The sequence below is a fragment of the Salmo trutta genome, chromosome 25 (genome assembly GCF_901001165.1).
Source record: "Salmo trutta chromosome 25, fSalTru1.1, whole genome shotgun sequence".
NCBI lineage: Eukaryota > Metazoa > Chordata > Actinopteri > Salmoniformes > Salmonidae > Salmo > Salmo trutta.
The window spans coordinates 6585718-6598699 of record NC_042981.1 but is presented as its reverse complement, the minus strand read 5'-3'; the positions used below and the strand labels follow the sequence as shown (position 1 = coordinate 6598699).

At 43.2% G+C, this 12982-nt stretch overlaps 1 protein-coding gene across 12 annotated transcripts; it reads right to left on the bottom strand.

The window, feature by feature from the left end:
- Positions 1-2360: 2360 nt before the first annotated feature.
- Positions 2361-11618, bottom strand: LOC115161921 (uncharacterized). 12 transcript variants are annotated; one of them, XR_003869455.1, is made up of 9 exons: positions 11403-11612; positions 11237-11284; positions 5011-5153; positions 4781-4917; positions 4602-4695; positions 4123-4461; positions 3860-4035; positions 3496-3619; positions 2361-3276 (listed from the first exon to the last, which is right to left on the bottom strand). XR_003869455.1 is itself a non-coding variant. In XM_029712766.1 (8 exons), the coding sequence occupies exons 3-8, from the start codon at positions 10774-10776 to the stop codon at positions 4411-4413; spliced, it is 654 nt and encodes a 217-aa protein (XP_029568626.1). In that variant the 5' UTR covers positions 10777-10781; positions 11237-11284; positions 11403-11616; the 3' UTR covers positions 4226-4410. The 12 variants fall into 12 exon arrangements, 9 of the variants coding, with proteins under 9 accessions (XP_029568626.1, XP_029568623.1, XP_029568624.1 ...); XR_003869453.1 differs by having other exon boundaries at positions 5011-5367; positions 10683-11613; XR_003869454.1 differs by having other exon boundaries at positions 11237-11611.
- Positions 11619-12982: the final 1364 nt, after the last annotated feature.

The following is a 12982-nucleotide window of genomic DNA, read 5'->3' as shown; positions in this document are numbered from 1 at the left end:
CTAGTTTTTCCAGTCTCTCAGTCCCAGCTTTGACGGGCATGTACTGACCTCGCCTTCTGGATGATAGCGGAGTTTCTGAGGGTCAAGAAACACGAGCAAAGGACATTAAACCGGTGGAACTCTGGATGAGTAAAAGACTGAGATTTTTGGTTCCAACCGCTGTGTCTTTGTGAGACACAGAGAAGGTGAACAGATAATCTCTGCATGAGTGGTTCCCACCGTGAAGCATGGAGGACGAGGTGTGATGGTGTGGGGGTGCTTTGCTGGTGACACTGTCTGTGATTTTATTTAGAATTCAAGGGACACTTAACCAGCATGGTTACCACAGCAATCTGCAGTGATAAGCCATGCCATCTGGTTTGAGCTTAGTGGGAATATCATTTGTTTTTCAACAGGACAATGACCCAACACAACTCAAGGCTGTGTAAGGGCTTTTTTTGGGGACCAAGAAGGAGAGTGATGGAGTGCTGCATCAGATGACCTGGCCTCCACAATCACCCAACCTCAACCCAATTGAGGAAAAGCAGCCAACAAGTGCGCAGCATATGAAGGAACTCCTTCAAGAGTACTGGAAAAGCATTCCAGGTGAAGATGGTTGAGAGAATGCCAAGAGTGTGCAAAGCTGTTATCAAGGCAAAGAGTGGCTACTTTGAACAATCTAAAATATAAATTTTTATATTATTATATAAAAAATGTTAAAACAGTCTCCTCCTGCTTGCCTCTCAGAGCTCTGTTAATTAAAACAGTCTCCTCCTGCTGGTCTCTCAGAGCTCTGTTAAAACAGTCTCCTCCTGCTGGTCTCTCAGAGCTCTGTTAAAACAGTCTCTTCCTGCTGGTCTCTCAGAGCTCTGTTAAAACAGTCTCCTCCTGCTGGTCTCTCAGAGCTCTGTTAAAACAGTCTCCTCCAGTCGCACACCAGATAAACGTGCACATGCACTTACAATAAACAATTCCGGACAAAGACATGGGGGGGGAACAGAGGGTCAAATAAACAACATGTAATGATGGAATTGAAACCAGGTGTATGGGAAGACAATACAAAACCAATGGAAAATGAAAAGTGGATTGATGATGGCTAGAAGACCGGCGACGCAGACCGCCGAACACCGCCCGAACAAGGTAACACTTTCGGAATAGAATCCCCCCAGTAGGTGATGAACCCTCTCATCAACCACCTCTGAAGGTTATGTCTGTGTTTTGCTACTGAGAGAGAGTTTTACCCTGAGAAATTACTCCACCCTAAAGGCCACCTCTAGCATGGTCAGCACCACACTGCTACTGAACAGCCTCTGTGTGTGTGTGTGTGTGTGTGTGTGTGTGTGTGTTTGAGAGAGAGAGAGAGAGAGAGAGAGAGAGAGAGAGAGAGAGAGAGAGAGAGAGAGAGAGAGAGAGAGAGAGAGAGAGAGAGAGAGAAAGAGATTCCCCTTTGCCTGTATGCAATTTTAAAAAAACAGGCGTTAGATGAAAGATAAATTCACAGTGTCTTTCCCAGGACACACTGAAGAACGTGCTGTCAGTAGGATTCCCCAGATCATCTCACGCTGTGTAAGCTGAAAGGTAAACAGCCAAACCTTGGAGACAGAAGACAAGACATCTCATCCTCTCCTCCTTCTCTTCTCTGTCCCTTTCTTCCCCTCCTCTCTGTGAACGGTGCTGGTGAATGTTCATGGATCTTTTGTATGATCTCTTAAACACTATTTTAGGACCACACAGCAAAAAGTCCAGTGTTGAATTAACTCCCACAGAGTTGATTTCAACACTTTTTGAGGGTTTATATAGGTCCACACTCTCCAGAGTTAAATTAACACTTTCAAAATAGTTAAACATTTAACACTCTGCCAGAGTTCCTTCTTTAACTCGCAAAGAGTTAAAGTAACACTGCTCCGAGTTAATTTTTATTAACTATTTGGGTAGTGTTAATTTCACTCCCTAAAGTGTCAATTATCTACACTGAAAAAATGTTAAAATGAATTGTTAATTTATTCAATATTATTTAATTAAATATATACTTATAATAATGAATCACAATAAACAATCATTGTCAAAAACATTTATTTGTGCCTTCTCCCTTGCAGTCAGTTGAATTAAAACATTGTGAATGAAGGTATAATGTACATACTTTCATCTGAAACATTGTATGAGCTTTGAATATCAAACGGTTTATGTAATTTAAGCTCAGACATTTTTAGTAGACATCTTTCCACACTTCGTAATACTCTGAATGCATGATGATGGTCATCAAAATTCTCTGTAAATAGCTTGTTTGTCAAAAAAAAAAAGATCTTCAACCAAAAGTACATCACTTAAAAGACTGGCATGTCTTCTTCCACTGCACTGCAAATAACTAGTCCAGCTTTATATTCTACACCATCAACTTTAACCCAACTAGTTGAGAAAACATCTTTTGACAAGATCGTTTCAAGCATTTCATTGTTGACGACATTCTCATCTCTGAAGAGAAAAGATTTAATTGGCCCATACTCATTTTGTTTGAGGGTGAAGGTTTCCCAGTGATAAGCAATGGCCATCTGATGCTTTTTAGCAAGCGATTTGGTTATGTTTTTGAAATTTTTAAAACAATCTTTAAACAGCTTGTGTTTGGCCTCAAACCTCATACACCACGTATATAATAAGGGGCCAATTTTCCTTATAGAAGATGGGTAATGGATCATAAAATGATGCTTAGGTATCAAGTTTCTATGTGGATACAAGTGCTTAAATAGTTTGTGGTGGTCAACAATCAAATGCTTTAAATATATTGTCATACCTAGAGTGAGAGAAGGTGAAAAAACTATGTTCATTATTTGAAGTAACAACAGTAACAAATTCCAGTTTTTGTTTCCTGCAGGAATAATGTCAAACAGTGGGATGTTTTTCACAAGACAATGTCTGAATAGAATTCAAACCAATGCCATTGCCAAAACTCTCCAAAATAATCTTTGTAGGAAGATTTTTTCATTCTAAAAATCCATAATCAAAACAATAAATCCTGGAAAGCAAGTCCTGTTCTGACATAGTGTTGCGTGAGATATCCAAAAAGCAATTTGATCTCATACTGAACCACACCCTCAAGAAGATCATGCATGATATCAAATGAATAGTTATTACAAACATGGAAATACTTCAATGAATTAAACGGTTTGCCTTAAATGGGATGAGACGCTTATCCATTGTGATGTAGAAGCTCTCAATCTTGCTCTTCTGACGCCCAACAGCGAGGAGGTAAGGCTGCCGATCCTGCTGGTTGCGGAGATGCTCCTCCAAACTGCAGCATGACTAGGGTTGAGATCAGAAAACTGAAAATTAGACAAGAATAATGTGCAGCCAGAGAAAACTACATTATAGAAGTGATTATTCAAACAGCTTTCATTGGCTAGTGCAAGATGGGAATGAAGACAATTACAATTCCATCCACTTTTTAACAACCCTCATTTACATATGTGGCTAAGAAGGTGACGTGACAAATTATTATAATCACGTTAATAATATAATTACTTTATGAAAGACAACAAGTCTCAACTGCATCACATGCACTAATTTTTTGGAGACTTCAGTCCCCCTGGAGGTGGTGGAAGGAGATGTAACAGCAACAACAGGGAAGCCATTTCTTGGTCGTAGGCTGAGGACAAAGAGTCACAAGAATTAACTGAAAACTCTTCAAATGTAATACTTTTAAAGTTTGAATGAGAACAGGGAGGCATTATGAGAACGTTTTAAACAGTCATCCATCTATTAGTCACATTTATCCCAAAAATCAGATCAACGTTCAGAGATACACAGAATAAACAAATGAAATATTATTGCAGTTATAATTTAACTGCAATTAAAGCAAATGTATTAAAATAAAAAAAAAACTCACTTGTTGGCTCATCAAGATCACTTCCTGGGGGACTTTCTGCTGACTGCACCAAGCGACGCAACTCTGGTGTTGAGGTGAGCCTCTTTTATGACATTTGGCTTGAAGAACAAATCCCATTTCTGAAGAAGCCTGGAGGATGTGTCGCCATCAAATAGGAGAGTGAAGTCTTGGTCCACCTTTAAGAAAGAAGATATTCATCTACTACTACTTCAGGAAATACTTTCAAATTTCAAGCCATTCTAAACATCTCATCCCAAACTTACCAATCCTTTTGTATCCAGGAATCTTGGGAAGCTGGAGAGGATATCAACCCTTCTGCCTGGGTCATTAACGAGCTTCTGACGGTGCTGAAAGGTCTCTCTCATCTTCTGGAAAAATCAGGGAATTGTCTGTGGTATGGTTGAGCAAAGACATGGCCTCTTGGCAAGCATCACCATCAAGCTGCCTTTCAACATTAACAGTCCTTTGGAAATTTGGGCCCCCTGGAGAAAAGTCAATTGGGCTATTTGGTAGCAGTGCAGATCCTCGACGAATCTTCCTCTGGACTGTTTTCAGACGCCAGAAATGTATCCTGTGCTGCTTGCAGCATCATAGAAGTGTTCCTGAAATGGAAAAAAAGAAAATAAATGCGTTGTCATACCAGGCTCATGAGAAATCTCACGGAATTCAAATATCAATGTCATCCACACAGTTTTGTGTCACAACATGACATGAAAGAGTTAACAATAATAATGCCTATTACATAGCCCTTCTTGGAGTATGGATCCTTGAGGGAAGGGAACAACATCACTATCCCACGCGCATAATCTTCTCTGATTGCTTTAGTGGGGCGGTGCCTGAGAGGAGATATTAAATTAGTACATTTATGCAATGGCCATGCAGTTATCTGGTACAAATAAAAACAATGTGAAACAAACATACCCATGATTGTCAATCATGTAAGCCACCAGGATGTTAACCATTTTTCTTCTTGCAGCATCTGTTAGGGTTTCTGTTGTTTGGTACTCCTGTAGTACTTCTTCACCCCCAGACTTGCCTCTTAGCACAGCTTCAATCAACTAATACAAAACAAAAACATTACAATACAAAACATGGTGATAAATAGCTTTTCTAGAGACTCAGAGTGAAAAAATGTGAAAGCATTAAGAAACCTGTTCAGCAGACACAGCATCATGTGTATCCTCAATTCTTTGTCTCTTGCTAGGGACATCATCTAGGATTATAGTTGATGCACTTGAGCTGAAGCTTGAGTCAGACGTCTCAGAAGCAGAAGACAAGGAGAAATCAGAGAATTCTAAAGGAATAGAAAAAATGCAAATAATTATATTATGTAAGGTGTAAAGTTCTTTATTATACCTGCCTTGATATCTCACCCTGATCTGAGAATAGTGTCAGCACCACATTGCCTTGTCCAACGAGGTCGCTGAATATTTCTGCATCAACTTCTGTCCCTGTTGCATCCTTGTATATAACTTTTGCATCAGGTGGCAGGCAAAATCTCTCAATGACTGGAAAAGATAGTAAGGTCAAACTGAATGTGCCTTTGAAGTCAGCACTGTTTCTTGCCTCACAGCCAATAACTCTTCACGTTGAATACACACTGTATAACCCTTAAATAGACCTAGAGCATTTTCCCTCACATAACCCATTCCCTCTTACAGTTTTTCTCAATTGCTAAAACACAATTTCTGAAACCTTGCTTCATTTCCTGAAAACATTAAACACAAAACCTCATCTTCAAGCACTATTTACATAACCTCTGACTCCTCTAGCAAAATGAAACATTCGCCTCAAAACAGTTTTACCTGTGTTCAAAATCAAACACTGCTCTCAAATCATAAACAAAGTGATCAAAATGGTATACACTCTCAAGCAGTCAGTAAACAATACATCGAAAAATAGAAAACACATTGTTCAAAACATACAATTCTCAGGGAGAAGTACATTTTTAATCGAAAAAAGATTCATATTTTTCCTTCATTGTCTTTTGATGAACGAAAACACGTTCTATCATAGTAGCTCAAAATGGATCAGAAATTACTACTCTGCTTTGCTCTTTGCAATTTTGTTTTTTGTTCTTCCTCCTCCTTGTACCCCTATTTTTACAGTACTGTACCCTGCATCTCACAAACTTGTCCTTTATCTCTGTGATACTGTAATTCTTGTTCTTTGTTGATATGAACCTGCAACCAGTCAAAATCTATTAAGCAGTCAGTACTATTAATAAATGGAAAGCACAATGTTCAGGGCCATACAATTTGTCCATTGTACAGTATACAGCCTACAATGCACTGTACTACAGTATACAATACTAAAAGGGACAAAAATCAAAGGAGTAAACATGTGATCAATGTGCTTCTTCTTGTCTTTGGGCTGGGTCAGGCCAGAGCACTTCGTCCACATCACAAGCAATATTGTCTCGCCTGAGGCAACAGGGGAAGAAGCCTCTTGTGTGCCGTATCCAGCCCTGACATGATTCCTCACCTATATCACCACAGGATAAATCCATGGCTTGCAGCAGATTTACTCTGGTGTAGGGTTGTCTATCATACACTTTCCATCTCCAAGAGGAGAAAAACTCCTCAATCGGATTCAGGAAAGGCGCGTATGGAGGGAGGTACAAGTTCATAAACTGCCCATTGATGTTAAACCATTCCCTTACCTGAGCAGCTCGGTGGAAACTGACATTGTCTCACACTATCACATAGGTGGGAATGGGATTCTCATTTAGCTCTTGACCCTGCTGCTCTTGAACCTGCTGCTCAAATAAAATATCTCTTAGATTGGCAATAAATCTTAGAAGGTGCTGGGTGATATATGGCCCGAGTGTAACATGGTGATGTAGAACACCATGGTTGCTGATAGCAGCACAGATTGTGACATTGCCACCTCATTGACCAGGGACTTCAACAATGGCCCGCTGTCCAATCGTGTTTCGGCCTCTCCTTCTCCTCTTTGTTAGATTGAAGCCTGCTTCATCGACAAAGATGAACTCATGGGGTCTGTCCAAGGATTCCAAGTCAAATATTGTCTGTGTAGAAATACAATATACTGTACGTAGGATTTTGTAAGTCGTACAGAGACAGTGCTATACTGTAGAGTACAATTAGGCATACTGTATGCACTTCTGATTCGCATACATTGTATGTACTGAAGAGTAATGTCATTCACATAGTATGTGTTAGTACTGTAGACAATCTGGATTACAGTACATGTTTCTGAATGTACACTTACTTGCACATACTGAGCTCACAGTTCTTTCACCCTTGGTGAGTTGCGCTCAAAAGGTACTCTGTGTACTTGTTTCATTCGCATCCTGTTACGATGGAGAACACGGTCAATTGTGGAAATGCTCACACTGTCGATCCCCTGGAAGTGTGTGTTGTCTTGTATCAGTCGTTCCTGCATTTCTCTGAGTCGTATTGCATTATCTTGAAGGACCATGCCAACTATAACGGCCTCTTGCTCCCGAGTGAATATAGCTGTCCTTCCACCTGCATGTGGCAGCCTTGCAATTCTACAAAAAGTAGTTGTGCAGTTACAAAACATATTCATTCAGTACAATACACACAGTGATTAACTTTATAAATGTCTATTGAAACAGCTGCATATAGTGTAGTACAGTAAATTTGCAATTACAAAACTACAGTAGTATACTGTCCCTGTTCTCTTCTCTGAGTGTCCTTACTATGGTGGACACAGAAAATCGGCTCAAATTGGGTTGCACTCTAAGTCCTGCTTCCCTCATTGTCAGTCCATGGACAAGAACATGGTGTATAACTGTTGCCCGAATTTCATCAGATATTTCCACTCTTTGTCTTCCTCTTCCTCTTCGTCCTCATCTTCCTGTTTCTTGCCCTCCTCCTCCTCCTCTTCCTCCTCGTCGCCCACCTCGCATACGCACTCGTCCTCGTCCTCTCACATTGTTTCTTCTATCCATTCTCAGACTTTCTCCTTCCCACCTTCAACAACCTGTTGTAACGTTCGTCGTTATAGAGGGACCAAGGCGCAGCGGAGGTTTGGTTCATCATCATTTTTATTAGAATGGTGAACCAGCAAAACAATAAACGATACCACGAACGAACAGCTTCACAGGCTACGAATAGCAAAGCAAATACAATTCCCCACGAACAGCGTGGGGGAAAATGAACTTAAATGAGATCCCAATCAGAGACAACTAGCGACAGCTGTCTCTGATTGGGAAGACAGAAACCAACATAGAAATACTCCCCAATAGAGCCAACACAAGGCTCCAACGCAAAACAGAAAACAAACACAGGAAAACCACCCAACATAAACCACCCTGACCCAAAACACCCGAGTTCACCCGGTCAGGGCGTGACAGTACCCCCCCCTCAACGGTGCGTACTCCCGGCGCACCAAACTTAAGTCTATTAGGGGGGGGAATCCGGGTGGGCGCCTCACCCTCGGTGGAGGCTCTGGCCCCGGGCGTGTTCTCCCCCCCGCCTCCACCTTAGCCCTACCCCTCTGGCCCGGACTGGACCACTGTGGAGCGGCATGCCCAGGCTCTGGAGCGGAGCCGTCGCCCGGAACAGGATTGGGCACCGGTGGACCGGACCCGGGCCGTGCCGGACTGGGAACACGCACCACTGGTTTGGTGCGGGCAGCAGGGACGGGCCGGACAGGACTGGGGACACGCACCACTGACTTGGTGCGGGGAGCAGGGACGGGCCGGACAGGACTGGGGACACGCACCACTAACCTGGTGCGGGGAGCAGGAACGGGCCGGACAGGACTGGGAACACGCACCTCTGACTTGGTGCGGGGAGCAGGAACGGGCCGGACAGGACTGGGGACACGCACCACTAACCTGGTGCGGGGAGCAGGGACGGGCCGGACAGGACTGGGGACACGCACCACTAACCTGGTGCGGGGAGCAGGAACGGGCCGGACAGGACTGGGGACACGCACCACTAACCTGGTGCGGGGAGCAGGGACGGGCCGGACAGGACTGGGGACACGCACCACTAACCTGGTGCGGGGAGCAGGGACGGGCCGGACAGGACTGGGGACACGCACCACTGACTTGGTGCGGGGAGCAGGGACGGGCCGGACAGGACTGGGGACATGCACCACTAACCTGGTGCGGGGAGCAGGGACGGGCCAGACAGGACTGTGAACACGTACTGGTGCCCTGAAGCGTGGAGCCGGTTTAGCCACTCGTCCTGGCTGGATGCCCATCCTAGCACGGCATGTGCTGGGCATGTCCACCGGACGTACCGGGCTGTGCGGGCGCACTGGCAACACATCGCGCAACTCCGCTTCCCGTGGCCTGGAGCGGGGAGCAGGGACGGGCCGGACAGGACTGTGGACACGCACCGTGGGCTTGGTGCGGGGAGCAGGGACGGGCCAGACAGGACTGTGAACACGTATAGGTGACCTGTAGCGTGGAGCTGGTTTAGCCACTCGTCCCGGCTGGATTCCCATCTTAGCACGGCATGTGCTGGGTCTGTCCACCGGACGCACTGGGCTGTGCGGGCGCACTGGCGACACAGCGCGCAACTCCGCATACCAGGGCTCCTCCTCCAGATCTTCCCTCTGCAGGTCCTCCATCAACTGCCTCATCCTCGTCTCTTCCTCCGCCGTCATCCCCCACGAGAGCAGTGGTCTGGGCTCTTCCTCTGCCCTACCGGACCACCCCATTAGCCCCCCCCCCAAATTTTCTTGGGGCTGTTTTCCGGGCCTCCTCGACCGCCGCCTGCGACTCCGTCTACCGGCTGGCTTTTCCTCCTCGACCTGGGAGTCCGTCCGCCAGGGTCCTTTCCCCGACATGATCTCCTCCCAGGTCCAGAACTCCTTTCCCTCGCGAGCCCATCTCTCGCGCTCCTTTTCCTCCCGCTGCTTGGTCCTGGTTCGGTGGGGAATTCTGTAACGTTCGTCGTTATAGAGGGACCAAGGCGCAGCGGAGGTTTGGTTCATCATCATTTTTATTAGAACGGTGAACCAGCAAAACAATAAACGATACCACGAACGAACAGCTTCACAGGCTACGAATAGCAAAGCAAATACAATTCCCCACGAACAGCGTGGGGGAAAATGAACTTAAATGAGATCCCAATCAGAGACAACTAGCGACAGCTGTCTCTGATTGGGAAGACAGAAACCAACATAGAAATACTCCCCAATAGAGCCAACACAAGGCTCCAACGCAAAACAGAAAACAAACACAGGAAAACCACCCAACATAAACCACCCTGACCCAAAACACCCGAGTTCACCCGGTCAGGGCGTGACACCTGTTTGCTCTCTGAATTGGCTTATATTGGTTGTGTCACATCATTTGAAACAGGTTAAATCAATTTTGAGTGGTTGTGTTCAGTCAATGACATGAGTTCTCTATTTGTATTTGATTGTTGCCACTTGTGTTTACCAGTATGGATGACATGTGCATTAGAGTGCAGAATGTGTTTTGAGAATGAGAATGTGTTTAGAGTTTTGCTGAAAAGTCTAAGTGAGATCTGCAAATGGTGTTTTACCATGTGAAATGGTTTAAGGTATTGACAACAGACTGCATAATTAGCTAAATGAGTCCAGGCAACTGAGAACTTTGTTCAGCCAATGGGTTTTAGTGTTTTAGCAATTGAGAAAAACTGTAAGTCCAAATTGATGATTGGCTTTTTTTCGTGACTGTTTTGGTGTATATTAATACTTTACACTCTATGAAGCACACATTACATAACTGAAAATGATTAGAAATTTAACCCCATTTACCGTATAAAAGAGTCTGATAAAGGCATGTAAAGAAAATCAGAATCGACAACATTAAGGAGCTTGCACAACGAGTTTTTAAAGCCATGCTAACCGTTTTCATGGAATTGCATAAAGTCAAACCGTCCTTCATCCTCATCCAGCTTCACATATTTCTGCTGTTGGCTGTACTTCACCTGGACCAGCATTTTGACTGAGACATGCAAGGAAGTTTGACAAAGTAAATAAACATTTAAAGGAAGAACGATAAAGATTAAAGCTAAGTCGACAGTGTTACACCATTTTTGGTGACCCATCAGATTCTGTGACCTGCACTGTTGGAAAAAGTACTAATTTTCAGAAAATCGCGCTGTGACTGAGATATTAAAATGCTGCTTATGCATTGACTCATCAGTATTTAATGAAGCACTTAAATGTTTAATAAATGTTTAATATCAGTCACAGCCCGATTTTCTGCTAATTTTGTACTTTAGCTTTAACTTAGTAATTTCAGTACAATTAACTGGTGAAGGGGGGGGAAAGACGTTAGCTCCTGCCTCAAACAAGATTTTATACAGTAAAAAAACATAACGCTTTGTTTTTCCTTTCAATAAATCATCATTGATAAAGTTGGAGACGGTTTAAGTAACAAACTGTTAGCTAGCTTACCATACACTTCTAGCTAGCTAATCACCAGGACAAATTTGCTGCTCAGACCTGGCAACAAACACGGTTTTGTTAGGCATATATTCTCTGTAGATGTTTCATTGTTCATACTGAAATTCTCAGCATCAATTTATAATTGTTTCAGTAAGTTTGAGTTAATTGCACTTACCGTGTAGTACTGCATGGGAGGGAGAAAATGGCGCCGACTTGTCTCCTCTGTCTCCAACCGACGAAGTGAAATGCATGGGCGGAGCTTAATTACATCTCTGCGGAGTTGGGTTAACACTGACCGGATCAACTCTGTCAAATAACTCCAACACTGAACACCATTTAAATCAGAATGTGTTAAAATTACACTCTGGGAGTGAAAATCAACTCGGAAATGTTTAACCCTGAAATTTCAAAACTCCAATTTTTGCTGTGCAGATGTTAGAACTGTGGCTTTCCTGGATATGGACACTATATTGTGATCACTGCATCCAATGGGTGTGGATACAGCTTTAGAACAATGTTCTACAGTATTAGTAAAAATGTGATCGATACATGTGGATTATCTTGTTCCTGTAGTGTTTGTAAACACCCTGGTAGGTTGATTAATAACCTGAACCAGATTACAGGCACTGGCTTCAGTGAGAAGCTTCCTCTTGAGTGGACAGCTTGATGAAAACCAGTCAATATTCAAGTCCCCAAGAAAGTAGACCTCTCTGTTTACATCACATACAGTATCAAGCATTTCACACACATTATTTAGATACTGACTGTTAGCACTTGGTGGCCTATAGCAACACCCCAAAACAATAGGCTTTAGATGTGCCAAGTGAACCTGCAACCACAACACTTCAGAAAAAGATATATTTACTAGGCAATTCAGTTAAGAACCAATTCTTATTTACAACAACAACCTTCCCCAGCCAACTGTGTATCACCCTATGGGACTGTCAATCACAGCCAGATGTGATGCAGTCTGGATTTGAACCAGGATGTAATGATGCCTCACTGAGATGAAGTGCTTTAGACCACTGCACCACTCGGGAGCACAGATGACTTACGAGTGATTTATGTACCCCCTTCAAGTAAAGAGTTAACGAAATGAGATGCTATGTTGGCCATTAAGGAAGTTAACAAACAAAACATGATCTTCTGAAAATTAAATAAAGCAGACGTCACACATTTTGACAGATTGATATTTTTTGTCCAGCTCTCGTCTCCCTCATCATCAACTTGTCTTCCAGAAGGTGAACTCCTGCTACCAGTTTCTCTATAGAACAACGTGTGAGATGATTAGTGAAGTCAGGTGTGGTGCTTGGTTGGAACTAAACCCTGCAATACCTATTCACTCCAGGACAAGGGTTAAAAGTCCCTGAACTGACAGAATGTGATCTTATATAACGATATAGAGTCTGTAGACAGTCTGTAGATACAGAATCAACCATATAAATATAGTTAGGAAAATATGAATAGTTATAAGGACTATATATTACACAGCTACATGTGTGTTGATATCTCCTTCAGTTATTGTCATAATGTCATAATGCATCGCAGAAGATAGAGTAGTAGTGACAGAGTGTATTACCCCTGTGCATAGTGCAATAAATATGCTGATAGAATTTAGGTAGCCTTGTTCTCAAATTTGCTTTGTTAAAATCCCCAGCTACAATAAATGCAGCCTCAGGATATTTGGTTTCCAGTTTACATCGTGTCCAGTGAAGTTCCTTAAGGGCCGTCTTGGTGTCTGCTTGAGGGGGAATG

What these genes read in the sequence shown, in the direction of transcription:
- LOC115161921 (XM_029712759.1), bottom strand. Translation starts at nt 10,884, where the DNA reads ATGGGTCACCAAAAATGGTGTAACACTGTCGACTTAGCTTTAATCTTT. An exon ending in TATGCAATTCCATGAAAACG is followed by an intron (nt 5,368 to 10,682) that starts GTTAGCATGGCT and finishes TATCTTTTCCAG; the next exon opens with TCATTGAGAGATTTTGCCTG. An exon ending in TACATGATTGACAATCATGG is followed by an intron (nt 4,696 to 4,780) that starts GTATGTTTGTTT and finishes ATCTCCTCTCAG; the next exon opens with GCACCGCCCCACTAAAGCAA.